The sequence below is a fragment of the Garra rufa genome, chromosome 22 (genome assembly GCF_049309525.1).
Source record: "Garra rufa chromosome 22, GarRuf1.0, whole genome shotgun sequence".
NCBI lineage: Eukaryota > Metazoa > Chordata > Actinopteri > Cypriniformes > Cyprinidae > Garra > Garra rufa.
Window position 1 is genome coordinate 17,105,799 of NC_133382.1, and position 17,430 is coordinate 17,123,228.

A 17,430-nucleotide genomic window follows, 5' to 3' on the forward strand; every position below is an offset into this window, starting at 1 on the left:
ATTAAACTGAAACAAAACACAAACAAATAATATTTAAACAGAAATGTAAAACAGAAAAGAGATTGTTTCTGAAATGGCTGCAATTAACGATATAGATCGCACTTTCTCTTTCCGTTCAATCTGTCTAGACTAACCTTTGCTGGTTTTTTATCTTTCTGGAGGTAAACATTTGCCCGATTGGTGATTAAATAAACTGTTTTAGATTTCTGCTTGAACTACACGCGACGCGTCTTGTGTGTGTGTGTGTGTGTGTGTGTGTGTGTGTGTGTGTGTGTGTGTGAGAGAGAGAGAGAGAGAGAGAGAGAGAGAGATACCTGCGAGTTGTCCGCGCAATGCAGCGCTGCACTTTTGTCCGGTTGAGCTTGTGTTTTTCCCGCACATGACACGTGTGCGCGCCAGAAACGCGGCAGGCTTCGTTGCACAGAATTTGCACTTTGAGCTACGTGTGCATTGTTTGACAGTGTGAGCTTTCAATCACAGTGTTTTACTTTAGATATGCCTTAATTTCTGCCGTTTGTAATGCAGTATTATAAGATGCACTAAACTCGCGCACTGACGGACTTTCACTTTCTCTTTGTGTTTGTTCGTCTTAAAAAGCTTGTTTGCAGATGAGGTTAAATGCACATGGATTTTCGAATACTTTCGATGTACACACAGTCAGTTATGTTCTTAGAGCAGGACAAAACATCTGATACATCGAAATAAATCTGTGCATTCGTTTGAATGCAGCCGGTTAAAGCAGCGACTGTCTGTGATCTCATCAGTAATAATCAAACGAAAAAAGAAAAAAAAACTACTTTGTAAACTTGCCGACACTTAAAGAACGCTTATTTTAAATAAGTAAATGTTTAAAAAAAAAGTAGCCTGCTTATATAATAAAAAAAAGTAAATTTTGCACAAATGGTTATATTTAGTTGATATTGAAAATCGTAATTAAATTGAATCTTAATTTTAAGATGTCAAATATAAACAAAAAGCATAGAACCTGCAATTTTACATATTGTTAAAATGTAAAGATGACAATGAGCCCATTTGTAACATCAACTAAGATTAATGAAAGCTGTAGAATAGAAGTGTTGTTCCTTGTTAGAGTGTGTTAATTTCAACATTTACTGATATTTTGTTAACATTAATGAACTATGAAATAACTTTAATGATCAATATATAATAAATAATATTTTTTTCATGTACAAAGTATGGTTTAGTATTTAAAAAAAATAGTAGATCACTATTTTAAATGCTGTATCCATTTTCAAAAACTATCGGTTAATTAATCGGTATCGGTCAGTGTGGTCCAACCTAGCTATCGGTATCGGTAAAAACCAATATCGGTCGACCTCTAAAGAAAATGTTTCAATGCGCATAACCACCACAGTTTAATTGGAAAAACAAGCACAACCTAGACAATATTATAAAGAGGAAACCAATTACAGAAATGGGGCTTTAACATATACCGTTGTCGATAATCATTAGAATGTCTAAAGTTATTATTTCGCAACCTTTATGGAGATTCAACCAATTTATGTGTTTGTTAATGGCTTCTGACCATAATACTGGCCATTAGATTGCATCTTGCACTCAGGCAAATAAAATGATGCAATTATTCTTCACCGCACATATTCACAGCTTTGCCCAAATTAGGTTTCTAGAAGAAGATATCATCAAGCTTGATCTACTCACTAGGTTCTGTGGGGAAGGTGCTCATGAGTCTGGACAGGAGAGTGTGGACTGCCCTCAACACTTTGGTGTTGCCACAGGTCATGCAAGCTGCTATGCCACGCTGCAAAGGCTTGAAGTGAGCGAGGATGGCTGGAGGCTGCAGCACTGACAGAAGGAAGCTGAGGATCTCCAGCCCTGTGCAGATGTTGGAGAAGTTCGCCTGGTTTGGCTGCTCCTGAAAAACAGAAGAGGAAACGCGGATTGATGAAGTACAGAAGAACTGACAGTACACAATTACACCATGTCCTAACTACACGTGATGCGACAAGATTCCAGCGACAAGCAATTTATGCGTTACTAATATCCCAAACCATTTGTTTATATTTTAATAAAGCCTTGTTTGATGGGAGACTGATCATCAGAAAAATATCAGTCTATGCATGAGTTTTCTATTTTAAAAAAGGGAAATAATCAAGCGTTATGGATGTGACAAAAAAGGAGTTTTTGACTACATACTTTGTAGGATTTCTGTGAATTAAAATGCACACAATTTTATTTGGTAGTATAGTAATAGTATAGTATACAAATTTTTCGATGGTAAGGTTGACATTTGCTGTTCCAGCCGTGAAGTCGCAGAAATAGAAATCGTTTCTAAAATAGAAATTTTGCGTGTCGCCGTCGTGGCTAGTTAGGACAAAATCGCATATTAACATGGAAAAGATACCTTTTTAGGTTCTTTACAGTTGAAAAAGGTTCTTTAGATTTTTAAATGTTCTTTAAAAGAACTGTTCACTGAAAGGTTCTTTTGGGAACCAAAAATGTTTCTTCTATGGCATTGCTGCAAAAAAAAAAAAAAAAAAAAAAAACTTTTGCAACTTTTATTTTTAATAGTGTAGTTCTGTTCAAAAGTTTTGAGGTCGATAAGATGCATTAGAGTTTTTGAGAAAAGTCTTTAATGCTTGCCAAGAATACGATTTGATCAAAAGTACAGTAAAATAGTAACAGTCAAATATAATATTGTGACAATATTTGTACAATTTAGAATAACTTTTCTATTCTAATGTAATTTAAAGTATAATTTATTTGTGTGATGGCAAAGCGAATTTTCAGCATCCATTACTCCAGTCTCAAATGTTACATGGTCCTTTAGAAATCATATTAATATGCTGATTTGGTGCTCAAGAAACATTTCTATTATTAATGTTGTAAACAGCTGTTGCTTAATTTTTTTTTTTTTTTTTGAAAACCACCTATTCTTTGATTAATAGAACATTCTTAATGACTACATTAACTGAAATATAAATCTTTACAGTCACTTTGATCAATTTAATGCATTCATACTAAAAAGTATTAAAAAACATCCTGACTCCAAACAGTACCTCAAGCGCTGTTTACTTCATTTGTATGGTTGATTTATTGTTTTTGATTAACCAAATGTTCACTTGATCAAGTACTTGAAGCAAAGCTTACATAATTTTACTCAACATTTTAAAATGAAGCAGAATGTCCGATGGCATACAGGCACATTTATGCTGTGGTATCAAAAATAATGACATTTTTACTGAAGTACTAAAACTTCTGCTGCCACACAAAGTGTTGTAATGAATTGAAACTGGTAACTTCATTTTTCAAAAATCCCTTCATTCTCTCATTTAAGGCAAGTAACGCACAGGCTTGGCACAATGAGTAAAAACCAGTGCTGATTAGGTTTCTGGAGCCTCTGAATATTGACAACTAAGGTCTGGCCCCTGAGGACTAAGACACTGGCAGACAGATTTGCAGAAAGCTAAGCTTGTCCCTACAGCCTGTCCTTTAATCACTGACAAGCCAACACAATGAGATGATAAAAGCCCCTCGGATTTGCAGCACTGGTCATTAGTTTGTATAAGAGAGCTGAAAAGAGCACCTCACTCCCTCAACAGGGTTTTGGGGCCACAGACGATGAGTGACCTGTTCGTCAAACTAATGCCACGGAAGTGCCATTGACGCACTCTGAAAGTAACGGGGCGGTAACCGTCAGCTTTTCAGCTGTTTGAAAAGAGGGCACAAGAGAGATGGCATGTGTTGAGTTCCCATATGTACAGAACATCAATTTTCCCAAAGCATTAATTGTTCTAAACATATTCAGAAACTTGCCAGGAAGACTAGATATAGATCTAATCTTTAGATGAGCAAAGGGCAAACTAAAAGCCTGTACAAAGTACAGGCAGACTCCTCTCAGCCATATCACAGCATTTCAATCACAGGCCTACATGAGCAGAAGGAGCTTCATACTAGTCCGGCTCTGAAAAGAATCGATAGAGTGGTGTGTACATACGACAGGATGCCCATTGCTTGATAACAGGTTGAATAAGAGAGGAAGTGAGAAAGGGATTGGAGGTTGCAGTGATAATAGTGCAGGTGGTGGACGCTCACTAAGAGATGTTCTCTCAGATGACAGCTGAGTTAGTCACACCGGTAGACTCCAAAGAAAGAAAAATCATTCATAAAAGTGAGGATATCGATTTGGCTGGCATAAAACTGCTTGGAAAGGCACTGGGAATAAAGAAGACGGAAATAGGATGAACAGGATATGGCGATCTTCAATGCCTGTTCAAAGACAAATATTTGGTACAATTTAAGGGTTGTTAATGTGTCTGTTCGAAGAGACACAAACATTTGCATGTCAATAATCGTTTCCAATGCACTGCAAAAAAAACTGGCCAAACAATACGATTCGCGGTGTGCGTCACACATAAAACCACGATTTGGTGGCCCTCGTGAACAAAGTAGCTTACCACCCTCTTATTTTGTTTTATTAGATTAACACCATAGTGAACACAAAAATGCTGCTTAAAAACACTGTTTGACCTCCTTCCTTCTCAGAAAACTGACAGTTATGTAACACTTCAAGTTGTGGCATAACCAGGGTGTTTCCATTTAGTGTTTTCATGCATCCCATTTGCTTTTTTTTTTTTTAAGACATTGATTTGGATATTTCTCCTTTTTCTTTTTGAAAACATATGGGTAGTTGACAAATAGGCAGTAAAAAATGATTTATTTTTTGTAAAAGACCATTTTTGAAGAAGAAATGCATAGATTTATATAGTGTGACATCTGATCTGAGAAAATATAAAGGGTCATTAACTTTGTCAATTCTTTCGTTGTTTTTTTTTTTTTACATTTTTACTGAACTGTACAATAAATTTGTCCAATGGTGTGACATCAAAAATTCAGAAAAAAATAGAACTGTTGAAAATGATACCATTTTAAGATGAGTGATATTTATATCTCCCCTATTGCAATACTCAACTGATTTTTTAAAGATATTTTCAGATAAAAACAAATCTGTGGTTCTTTTAATGCATGTCACACCATAAGACATTACATCACGCTAAAGGACAGGTGGTTATTAAAGTATATCCATTTCATTTTGATTGTTTTTTATTTTTAATGTCAAAGGAGAGAGGATGTTTAATTTTGATACAAACAATATCAATTTTCACTATATGGCTACTCATTTTATAGCATCATTTTGATTCTATTTACTTTCCGCATCGTTCTCCTAGGATCTCCTCCCTTCTGGTGAAACCCTGTTTATTTTCGGTCTATATTTCCATGCCCTCTTTCTTCTACTAATTTCTCTTCATTATTTCTTCATTTCTTCATTTTATATTTATTTAAATGACACTTTATAGCAGTACAAGTTCTCTGCAAAAGCATCAGAAAATAGTTTAATTAATGTAATTATTGTATTTAAGAAATTATTTAAAATGTTCTTAAAGAGACCTTGTCCTCTGGTGTGACATCTTTGACATCAATTAATGACCATGCTATTCCAAGCTAACCTGTCATTAGCAGTTAGCAAGACACATTTGCATAATTTTCTGTGATTAACTTACAGTTTTTAATTAAATAAAATATAGGACAACAAATAGTAACACTTTTGTAGGGGTTAAAAAAAGTTAAATATTTTAACAATTCTAAGACAAAAAATTACCACGTGCACGTCATGGGCTTCACAGGGGGTTTCAGTAACATGATCATGAATGGGGTCCTTCAACTAATTAAAGTTTTTTCTGGAACTGGCCGATTTAAAATCAGAATATGGTGTCACACCAGAGGATGTGGTTTTCAGAGACAAAATGTATGAAGTTCCTATGCTTTGAGAAAAAAGTTATTGCCATTTACTAAAATAGACACTTGTACAATAATGCTGGAGGTATTTATTAAATTATTATGCTTTTTAATTTATAAAAGCTGTAATTTATTGAACCATGCTTGAGACCATCACACCATAGGACAATTTTGATATTTGACTCAAAAATGAAAAAATATAATAACACTGCAGCTTTTATAACAACAGGTCCATGCAGGACAAAGAAATGTTTAACGATTTACTGCATTTTAACTAACGGCAATATTAATTACGTTCATCTTTATCTTGAGGGACAGTTAAAATGCAACGCCACGTCCACAACTCACATTCAGCCTTAATTTTATATAAATCATTTATTATTTAAGAATAAAAGAAAATAAACCAAAACCCACAAGCTTTTAGACTTACCACAGTCATAAGTAGCTTGTCAAACCACTGCAGTTTAAGTTCGGCTCGGGGCCACATGTCTGGTCTGAGGGCTGTCTTCATGAGGTTCACACAGCGACGGGACAGCAGCTCACCGGGAGAGCCTGCCACATTAGTGGTATCATTTACCTGCAGACACAGAGCAGAAATTAGATTATGTACAGTAAGTATTAGTGGACACTTCAGTAAGAGTCACTAAGCAGGTATGAGATACCTACCTGGCACGCAATGCGAATGAGGAAGTTGACCACAGTGTCAGTGTGCTGTTTCTCTACAGGTTTGGTAAGTAGAGCCTCTGTGCCTGGCATCGACTGACTGCGGCCAAAGACCTGCAAATACAAATACAAACACAATACAGCCAATGTACTCAAACATGGCACAGTCCATCAGGGCACAGAGGGCTAGAGACTGATTACAGTGGTCACACTCAGGCTGCGGCGAGCGGTTTAAGGTTTCCTCACCGTGCCGACAGCACCAGCGGCAGTGCGAAATCTCTTTACGTCTTGTGCAGAGTCAACGGATATTCCTCTCTTCATAGCAGCAGAGGCTCCGCTTGTGCCCTCGCCCACACTTCCAGGATCAGCTTCCGATTCCGGCTAAGAAAAGTGAGAAAGTATAATACATTTAAATTACATTAAATTAATTACCCAAAACACGGATTCTGACAACTTATTTCCTGGCAACAGACCTGTTGGTCTTTAATTCTCTGGAGCTCCCATTTGATGACCACCTCAGCTAGATCCACTGCCAACTTCCTCTGCTCAATAGTTACACTAGGGGTGAAGCCCAATCGCTGCATAGCACTGATCATGTGCTGAACCAGGTGATGCCTCACTGGGTAATAAACCTGTAAGCAGAGAATCATACACTGAAGCAAACTCTACAAAAAACAAATGTTACATGGTCTTCTAAACAAACTAATACATAACATTGTGCCTTATGTATAAAAATGCAATAATGTCCATATACTTCAATTAATGTAATTGTATGTGAGATTCAACACATTCTTTCTGTTGTATGACTGTGTGGAATGTCTTTGAATTGCCATGAATTTAATTCCACTTCCTGTCATTCCAACTCCAATTCAAATTCAACTTCCTGTGGGGCGGAGTCAATTCAATTCAAATTCCAACTCATGAATTGAATTCTGAAATTCTGAATTGTGCACAAGCCTGATGTAAATACTGGATAATAAGATTGACTGCAGTATGGGAGATGTATAACTGGTGAGAGTTAAGTGACTAAACATACTCTGAAGTGCTGTACAATGAGATGAAGTATATGGACGAGCTGAGGAACTGTGTGGCCCTCCTCCACAATGATCTTGCGGGTCCAGTGTGTTAGCATCTGATGACCATCCTCCATCCGAGCAGGTACTGCAGGTGTGAGAATCGCCATGGCTTGACGAACAATGGCACGTGCTTCCATAGTATGAGCCTTTAGCAGACTGTGGAAAACCTGCACAGAACAGATACACTGATGTTTAGCAGCATTTTACAGATGGAAGAAGTTGACTATTTGAAGTGAGTTCCCCTAGGACTAAACTTTGAGTAGCAAAAGCTCACAGGTACTCTTCTGTTCTTTGAAATGCTGAAGCGAGTGAAGTACTTGGGTTTGAAAAATGCATTTTATCTGCCAAAAGTCTGAAAAGGATATTTATTATAAATGTGTCAAGTTGTTTTCTTAATTAAAAAGAAATTAACTCCAAAGATTTGGGATGCTGAATACATTTTAATTCCAATTCCCAAGCCACACACACAAAAAAAAAAAAAAATCTAGATAAGCTGGCAGAAAATGTAATCTTCTAATTTAATATATATATTTTTAAATCACATTAATATATAGGCTCTAATGATTTTTAAATGGTTTAAATATAATGAGAAAATAAAAAAGGTACTTTATCAGTGTAATACTGACAAACTACAATTCAAAGGTTTGGGGTCAGTTAGTTTTTTTAAGAAATGAATATTTTTGTTCAGCAACGACGCATTCAATTTATCAAACTGATACATATAGAGATACACTACAAGGCAAAAGTTTTTGAACAGTAAGAGTTTTAAAAGAATTCTCTTTTGCTCACCAAGCCTTCATTTATTTGATCCAAAATACAGCAAAAACAGTAATATTGTGAAATATTTGTACTATTTAAAAGAACGGCTTTCTATTCGAATATATTTTTTTAAATGTGATGTATTTCTGTGATCAAAACTATTTTACTCTAGTAGTAGTTTCACATGAACCTTCAGAAATCATTTTAATATGCTGATTTGCTGTTCAAGAAACATTTTATTATTATTTTTAATATAAATATTTAAAACAGTTGAGTACTTTTTTTCAGGATTTTTTGATGAATAAACAGATCCAAAGATCAGCATTTATCTGAAATAAACAGCTTTTGTAACATTATACACTATACTTTTCAAAAGCTTGGAGTCAGTATATATACACATTTTCTTTTCTTTAGGGAAAGATATTATAGATATTAATACTTTTTTTTAGCATGGATGCTTTAAATTGATCAAAAGTTATGATAAAGACATGAATAATGTTACAAAAGATTTATATTTCAGATAAATGCGGTTTATCTGACCTTTCTATTCATCAAAAAAACTTGACAGATGTTTTCAACATAATCAATGATTTCTGATCAGCAAATTAGAATATTAGAATGATTTCTGAAGGATCATGTGATGCTAAAAATCAGCCTGAAATTGTACACTTTTTGCTGTACTTTAAATCAAATAAATGCAGGCTTGGTCAGCAGAAGACACTTCTTTAAAAAACATTACAAATCTTACTGTTCAAAAAATTTTGACTGGTAGTGCCTAATTTCTAGATTAGACAAATATATAAAGACTAAAGATTTCTGAAGTAATGGCTGCTGAAAATTGAGATAATATTCAAAATAATGTTTCACAGTATAGCCGTTTTATTGATAATTGCCGAGGATAATAGACATGTTTTTAAAAATAGACGTGTTTTTTTTTTTTTTTTTTTTAGATAATACAAGCAATATCTGTAATCAACAATCTATTTGTACCTAAATTTATACAAAATGTTCTTTCATATTTTATATCCTATATCATAATTAGAAAATGATTTAACCTGGATAATTCTCACAGGCTTGCTGTTTTCTCTTCTCTCAAAGATTCTGTTACCAGCTGTTAAAAAACAACAACTTTTTGCCTGTTTTTGTTTAAAAAAAAAGACAAAAAGTAATTTTTACAGTATTTTTTACCGCTGAAATTTTGGTCCATGCCTACCTGTAACACAATCTTTTTGTGAATGGCAAACTTGGCGATAATGTGAGCCAGCAAGAGGTGGCCGCTGTACTTGCAGGCCGGATCCACGCAGGTTTTGGGAAGCAGGCAAGGCCAAGCGAAGGTCATGAGACGCCTGAGCTTGCTGTTCCTGCTCTTGTTATTGTCATGGATGTGATGAGGAGCATGCTCTACCAGCAGGGTTGAGAACTGAAGCAGGTAAATCCTCAATGAGTCTGCCAGGTCTGCCTGCTTCTCAGGATCAAGAACCTACAATGAAAACATACAAAAAAGAAGTCAAAAAACACTAAAAGATTGTTTTGGGGGCCGTGATGCCACAGCTGTGACATATAGCAGATCTAAAAATTTGTTTAAAATTGAACAGCTTCCTTTCTTGCTGGAGGTGTTTAAAACAAACCCAGGGAACAAACAGAGTGTTTGGGTTGCTCTTTGCTATGATTACCAGCAGGGGAGAGACAATCAATTTAAGCGTGAAATAAATGAAGGCTATTAACCTTCACCTCTGTGTCTCATTGGGTTTGCTTGGAAAAACAAACACTATGACCTTTATTCTGGCCTTGACATTTCTGGCAGTGAAATAACAGCCAGAGGTCACTCTAGATGAACTGGTGACTTGATAAAGACGGAGTGAAATTACTGCCAATGGTGCTGGACTGAGGCTGATGGGGAGGGTTACCTTGGTGATGAAAACACTAGTGATGCTCTCAGGGTTGTCACCCTCTGGATTGGGCGGCCCCAAAAGTTGCTCGCCTTCCCCTTTTTCAAAGCTGTACAGGAACGCTGGGTTCAGGATGTGCTGCAACACCTAAACAGTAGACAAAATAATAGTTACATTTATATATTTACAATGAAGAAAGCAAAGAACCGAGAAGGTGTCTGTTTATCAAATAAGCAGTATTACGATTGTTTGAGAAAATTTTATTTTGTTGTCCCCATAGGTCCTGGACTTCAAACTAACACCATGGCATAGATACAAGATTTCAATACATGAAAATAAATGTGACCCTGGACCACAAAACCAGTCCTAAGTAGCACAAATATTGTAGCAATAGTCAAAAACACATTGTATACGTCAAAATGATAAATTTTTCTTTCATGCCAAAAATCATTAGGATATTAAGTGAATATCATGTTCCTTGAAGACATTTTGTAAATTTTTTTTACCATAAATATCAAAACTTATTCTTTAATTAGTAATATGCTGTGCTAAGAACTTCATTTGGACAACCTTAAAGGCTCAATATTTAGATTTTTTGCACCCTCAAATAGTTGTATCTCAGCCAAATAAAGCCACTGAATTCTTCATGTGAGGGTACATTTAAACACATGCCAACAGTTCTACTTATTGCTTTGTGTTAACTTTAATGAAAAAGGTTAATGGTGAGTGAATCTTTATAGTTTTTAAGCACATTGTAATTTACTAAATTGATTCAATTTGCTTAAATGATCATAACCATGGCTGCTTTGGTAGCACCGGCACAGATAAAGCCATTAAAAAGTGTGATGAAGACAGAAGAGAGAAAGTAAGGCAGCACGCAGCACCTCAGATTTGGTTCATTTGCAAGTTAACCGATATTAATTACTCTGCTGATCATTATATAACTGTCATTGGTGAGTTGTGACCATGTTTTTAGACACACAAAAACCCTAATTCCTCTCGCCTTGACGTTCCATACGTCAGCTCTTATGTGTTTCATAATAAGCATCTTTGAACACTAATGGCTTTGTTTCTGCACTACACTATGGATTGCAAAAATCACAGAGATTAATAAGCATGTCAGCCATGTACCACTTGGTAATTTAAGCTATGGGATAATAGTAGCTTTGTACAAAACAATAGTTTGTCTAGTCAGACACAATGGTTGTGTTGTTTGCTAGCTGAAGTGTGCATCAGCATGTGGATTTATTCAAACATGGGGGCCGTTGGGCTGCAGGTGTTCCTTCATTATCCCTCGTCCTAATGAGCCCCCTCTACCGTTCACATGAGTGATGGATCACAACAAATCCATTTCTACATGATCCATCACAGCCCAAACCGCCGCGGCTCCAGCTGCCTGAAAACATCACCTTAAACGTGTATTCTGTTAGGAGTGCGCAGCTGCTGATCTCTCCTGGGGAATGTTTGGGATGTGGGGTCTGTTTGGCTGTGAGGGGTGATTTAGCAGAGCAAGAACGGCCTCAGCCATCAAAGCTGTGAAGACTATCTGCCAACGCACGGCTGCCGTTTCTCAATGTCGTTGTAGAGAGTGGCAATTTGAGAAGAACATCCAGTTCATTTTAATAAACTGGCATTTGATCTCTTACGCGAACTTGATGAAATTCTTTCACATGAATAAAAATGAAGTGGGAATAAGAAACACAGCCGTGAATATTACGATTGACCTGTTTACCGGTTGGTCCATGTACTCCCGGTAGTGCTTGCCCACTAAAAACATCCCCCCACAGATGTAGACAATAAGGATAACCAAAAGAATCAAAATGAACATTGTCAAAAATGCTACATTAAAGGAAAAGTTCACTTCCAGAATAAAAATTTACAGATTTACTCACCCCCTTTCTTTCTTTCTTTCTCCATATAGTGGACTTCTATGATGCCCCTGAGTTTGAACTTCCAAAACGCAGTTTAAATGCATCTTTAAAGGGCTCTAAATGATCCTAACTGAGGAAGAAGGGTCTTATCTAGTGAAAGTATTGGTTATTTTCTAAAAAAAAAAAAAATTGATTTTTTTTTTTGAAAATGCTCATCTTGTCTAGCTCTGTATCAACAACTCCCATCTCATTTTCTCCTCCAACGTCAAAATCGTCCTACATCGCTACAGAAGTACCAACCCAGTGTTTACAAAGTGAACGTGCAAAGATGATCAAATACCCTTTACAAAAAAAATGTAAAACAGCAAAGTAGGACGATTTTAAAGTTGGAGGAGAAAATGAGATGGGAGTTTTTCGACCTACCCTAACTGTCCTGAACCTGAATACACAAGAGTTTGGCAAGATAAGCATTTGAGGTATAGAAGTATAGAACCATAGAAGTCCACTATATGGAGAGAAATCCTAAAAAAAATCTTTACGAAAATTTTTGTTTAAACTATGTGATTGTGATTTGAAAGATAGTGATAGTGAAAAATGAAATTGTTCAATAAAGTCATTTTTGTGCACACAAAAAGTATTCTTGTAGCTTCAGAAAATGAGGGTTGAACTGTCACATGGACAATTTTATCAATGTCCTTAGTACCTTTACTGGGCCTTAAACATGTCAGTTGCGTTGCGGTCTAATCCAGGACCAAAAAACTCTCGGTTTTTATGAAAAAAATCGCAAAATGTGTGTTCTGAAGATGAATGTAGTTCTTACAAGTCTGGAACGACATGAGGGTAAATAATTATGACAGAATTTTCATTTTTGCGGGAACTATCTTTAACTACTGACACATCCAAGCCCTGCTCTATCACCTACGTTACCCATCTTCTCCAGGGCTGATTAAAGGCAAACCCTCAGCATATGAGCAATGGCTATTAGAGTAATCTGCAGATAAATATTCATTAGCGCTCTTCAAAGACTTCGGTTGACTGTGAAGACGTGCCTTTGAGAACCGAGTGTGTCATGCACGGCCAGTCCCTGTCGCCCTCCTCTTCTCGAGCATGCATATTCAGCAGGGGCTGGCTGTTAGCCACATTAGATGGTCAGCGCTAAGAGAGCGTGACGCTGTGCCACTCTGAACAGAAACGTAACGCAAAGGTGGAATTTATAATGCTGACCATGGAGGTCCGTTTCATGGCATCAGTCACACTCATTGTAGCTCTTAATCAAAAATGAGGTCATCACAAAGACAAAATTCATGGTTTTTGTGTACAAATAGCAAAGCCTCACCTTTGCTTTGAGCTCATCATTGAAGTGTGGGTCATTAAACTCCACAAAGCGGAAGAAGAGTGCTCGTTTGTGAGTGATGCTGTAGTTCTTGGGGATCTCCTCCTCCATGTACTCCTTCAGGAAGGTCATGTTGCACAGGAAGCGACCAGTGAAGGCTCTCAGCAGCTGAAAGAGTAGCTCGATCTCAGAGTAGTTGCGTCTGAAAGAAAATGTACAACTTCAGTGTAAAAATCAAGCATCTATTAACAACATTTAAACTTGTAAAGCATTTAATTTTTGCACTACCAAACAGTAAACACTTACTTGCAGTAGCTAAGCAGACAAAATGCTAGTAGTTTGGGCTCTTTCCAGTTGGTTGCAGCCATGTTGTCTTTGCGGTGGCGTTCCTGGAAGGCCTCACTGACCCAAACACGCCTGAGCTGACTGACTAAAGAGTGCTGACCCGCCAACCAGCCTTCATCATTTTTCACAATGATGCTTATGATCTGAAAAAGTTTATGAATGCTCATTAATATTCAGGTTCTACAAACAAGCAACAGTAAACGGTTCAGGTAAGAGAATGTTTGGCCCACCTTGATGGCCTGGAACTGCAGGTCAAGGCGGGCAGTGCTGGTGGAGGGAGACCCAGGTCTCACAGTTGCTGCAGCCCCAGCTGGAACCAGCAGAGGGACAAATCGATTTGGGTTAGAAGCCAAGACATCTCGAAGAGGCTTGGCATCTTTGTGCTTGAGGAAACTCTGCAAATGAGAAAACAATAAAAGGTTGAAGATTCATAAGACATAATGGCAAGGAATTTTTGAACAAAGACAATACAGTAAGAGCTTTAGACAGGAAAAAAACAAACCATGAACATGCGGCTCCACTGTGGGTCATTGAGAGTGGCCTCCATCATGAAAAGCTCCACAGTTTGAGATGGATGACGAGTTAGGAACTTGATCAGTGGCTCTCTGAAGGGACTGCCCGCCTGTAGAGAAAACCAGTCTTAAGTATCACAGGTATATTTGTAGCAATAGCCAAAAAAATATTGTATGGGTCAAAATTATCGATTTTTCTTTTATGCCAAAAATCATTAGGATATTAGGTAAAGCTCATGTTCTATGAAAATATTTTGTAAATTTCCTACCGTAAATATATCACAACTCCATTTTTGATTAGTAATATGCTTTGCTTAGAACTTTATAGGTGATTTTCTCTATATTTTGATTTTTTTTTTGTACCCTCAGATTCAAGATTTCCAAATAGTTATATCTAAATATTGTCCTGTCCTAACAAACCATACATCAATGGAAAGCCTATTTATTCAGCTTTCAGATGATGTATAAAACTCAATAAAAAAAAAAATGACCTTAATGACTGGTTTTGTGGTCCAGGGTCACATTTAGTTCTCAAAGAACATTTTGTATCATTTAAAAAAAAAAAAAAAAAGTCTTTTTGATCATTCATTGCATCCTTTTTGACTGAATAACTCGATTTCTTTAATTTAAATAAAATAAAAAAATAAATACTGATAGGTTTTTATATTCCCATGCATTTGACTTCATGTTTTATTGCATACCTCTATGAGCATCGCCCTCTCTGTTTTCATGACCACTTCCAGCAGAGGTTTCACCAGTGTCTGTGGAGCAGCTGGTATCAGGTGGAATAGGTTTATAATGGCCGAACAGATCCTCATTTCCTGCAGAAGTGAATGAAGGAATGCATCACAGTGATTGTTAGTGATAACCAGCAGTGGAAAACCAAGCGTACCTCCTGTAATACATAATCAACAGTGACAAATTGGGGAACATCTGCAGGAAAGTCAGAGTGGCAGGTTGGTTTCTGAAAACATCATAGATCCACGGGACATCATACGGTAGCAGGTTTGAGAGGGACCACCTCAAAAATGTGAAACAAAGAGGTCAAACACAACACCACAGACACAGAGATACGGTTACAAAGACTCCACTAGCACAGAGTAACCACGAGCACAATGAGAGCGGAGCCAGTGAAGACTCCACAGCAGGCCGCCATCTCACCTCTACACCCTCCATAGCAGGCTGCGCCAGAACAGGAGACAACAAACAATCAGCAAAGCAGTGTGGGTAATGAGTGCTGTATGGATTGAAGAGATGGGTTCAGGTGAATGGTGGTGTGTGTCCCTTCTAGGTTGCGCACTTGTTGCAAAGTAGCAAAACATTTAGTGTGGAGGCCAAAAATGTAATATAAAAAAAAGCTTTTTCTAAACTGAAATGGGCAGCATTTCAGCTGGACTCCATCCACAGATCTATTGATTTTCAGAATGGAAACTCAAGGTGAGAAACTGATCTTGTGTGGGAATACACAGCACCGATTAATTAGCATGAAGGGCACACAAAAATATAGATGTTAGGATTATAGCTATACATAACACAAATGCAAAACCGATGGTTGTTAGAGATGCAACGGTGTTCAATATTGTGGTATCGCGATAGCAAAACTGTGTCGATCTCATAGTGGTCACATGATGATATGAAACAATATGTCTTTCAGGCAAAAAGTGTAGTTTTTAAAGACCTTTTACGTTAGAAAAATGTATTTAAAGTTGTTTTGGGCTATTATGCTTTGGCACAGTATCTGTCAAACAAACTAAAACCGAAAGCACAATGTGGCTTAATCCCTTCATCAAGTTTTCGCTTTGAAACTGTGCCAAAGCATAATAGCCCAAAACAACTTTAAAAGACCTTTTGTGTTTGCACTTCGTTCAGGCGATCAGCTCGTAATCCAGTGTTTTCCGTGCCTAAGAACGGCTCAGTTCGTGAATGCAGTGAACGCGTTTATTTCATGTGCTGTGAGTTTAGCGCTGTGGGAATGCAGAGGCCACCAGTTATGCTTTTTCACTTCACTAGATTTGTAGTGAGATGCATTTTTTCACTGAAGCTAAAGTTTTCTGTCAAAATAAAAGCTCAACTGTCATTTCCATTTAAATAAAAGCTTAAAAGACCAGTATGAATTGCTGAAAGCTAGCGGTTTAAAGGTCGTATCAGCGATTCTAGGCTGAAACATGAAGTGTCAAATTCAGCTGACCTTTCTTCATGATCCGTTCACTGCCTGCCCCATAAATTGGCTGTAAAATCATATCTCTGTCCGAGATATGCCAAAAAAAACAATCGGTGCTACCAACGATTCCACAGCAAAACAAACAGTGTTCCAACCAATCACCGTCAGGGGTTTGGTGTTGTGGACTTTCGTATTGGTGCAGGGATGTGAGGGAGGCAGAGCGAAAGTCCACAACACCAACCCCCCTGACGGAGATTGGTTAGATAGAAGAATTTAACTTTAAAATGTTCAAAATGTAAATTTTTTAAGCCTTCATTTGTCTTTTTTTTTAATAATCACCATAAATATTGTATCATGGACTTCATATTGAGATATAATGGTATCGTGAGGTTTTGATATTGTTATCCCTAGTCATTACTAAATAGTTACATGCTATATTTTAACAATTATCTTGACAAACAACAAGTAATGCAAACTTCTTAATGAGCAATGTTAACCTAAATACCCGCAAAACAATTTAATATATAACAAAAATATTTTGCATAAAGAAAACCTAATCTGTTACTACGATCTATTATTCAATCTTTTTGCATTGAGATCATTTTCAGAACAATTCAGCACATTTTACTTGTATTTTTGATATCATTTTATTGAGATTGAGTACATGAGCACAGCATTGGGCCAGATAATGATATAAATACTAGTTTTTTTTTACCTAGCTATATCAAAACTTGCATTGATTTTTAATTAAATTAAATTATATTACATCAAATGTAATGTATGTGCAACCCTGGACCACAAAAGTTGTCCAAATGAAGTTCTTAGCAATGTATATTACTATTTAACAAATAAATTCTCATACATTTATGGTAGGAAATGTATAAAATATCCTCATGGAACTTAATGTCCTTATTTTTGGCATGAAAGAAAAATCAACAATGTATTTTTGGCTATTGCTACAAATATACCTGTACTACTTAAGAATGGTTTTGTGGTCCAGGGTCACATATTACAATGGCAACATTTTAGTAGTTCTAAAAGAATGC

At 36.7% G+C, this 17,430-nt stretch overlaps 1 protein-coding gene across 4 annotated transcripts in view; it reads right to left on the reverse strand.

The window, feature by feature from the left end:
• Positions 1-17,430, reverse strand: part of trrap (transformation/transcription domain-associated protein) — a 112,649-nt gene that overhangs the window by 65,877 nt on the left and 29,342 nt on the right. For 2 of the 4 annotated variants that reach the window (XM_073827660.1, XM_073827658.1), the window contains exons 31-44: positions 15,385-15,405; positions 14,925-15,044; positions 14,214-14,333; positions 13,942-14,106; positions 13,673-13,854; positions 13,370-13,568; positions 10,181-10,309; positions 9,487-9,753; positions 7,475-7,681; positions 6,912-7,070; positions 6,685-6,819; positions 6,442-6,552; positions 6,206-6,352; positions 1,681-1,894 (exon numbers count right to left, since the gene is read on the reverse strand). In XM_073827660.1, the coding sequence (XP_073683761.1) occupies positions 1,681-1,894; positions 6,206-6,352; positions 6,442-6,552; positions 6,685-6,819; positions 6,912-7,070; positions 7,475-7,681; positions 9,487-9,753; positions 10,181-10,309; positions 13,370-13,568; positions 13,673-13,854; positions 13,942-14,106; positions 14,214-14,333; positions 14,925-15,044; positions 15,385-15,405 (2,176 nt within the window). The remainder of the gene's footprint in view (positions 1-1,680; positions 1,895-6,205; positions 6,353-6,441; positions 6,553-6,684; positions 6,820-6,911; positions 7,071-7,474; positions 7,682-9,486; positions 9,754-10,180; positions 10,310-13,369; positions 13,569-13,672; positions 13,855-13,941; positions 14,107-14,213; positions 14,334-14,924; positions 15,045-15,384; positions 15,406-17,430) is intronic. The other 2 variants (XM_073827659.1, XM_073827661.1) reach the window with 1 other exon arrangement.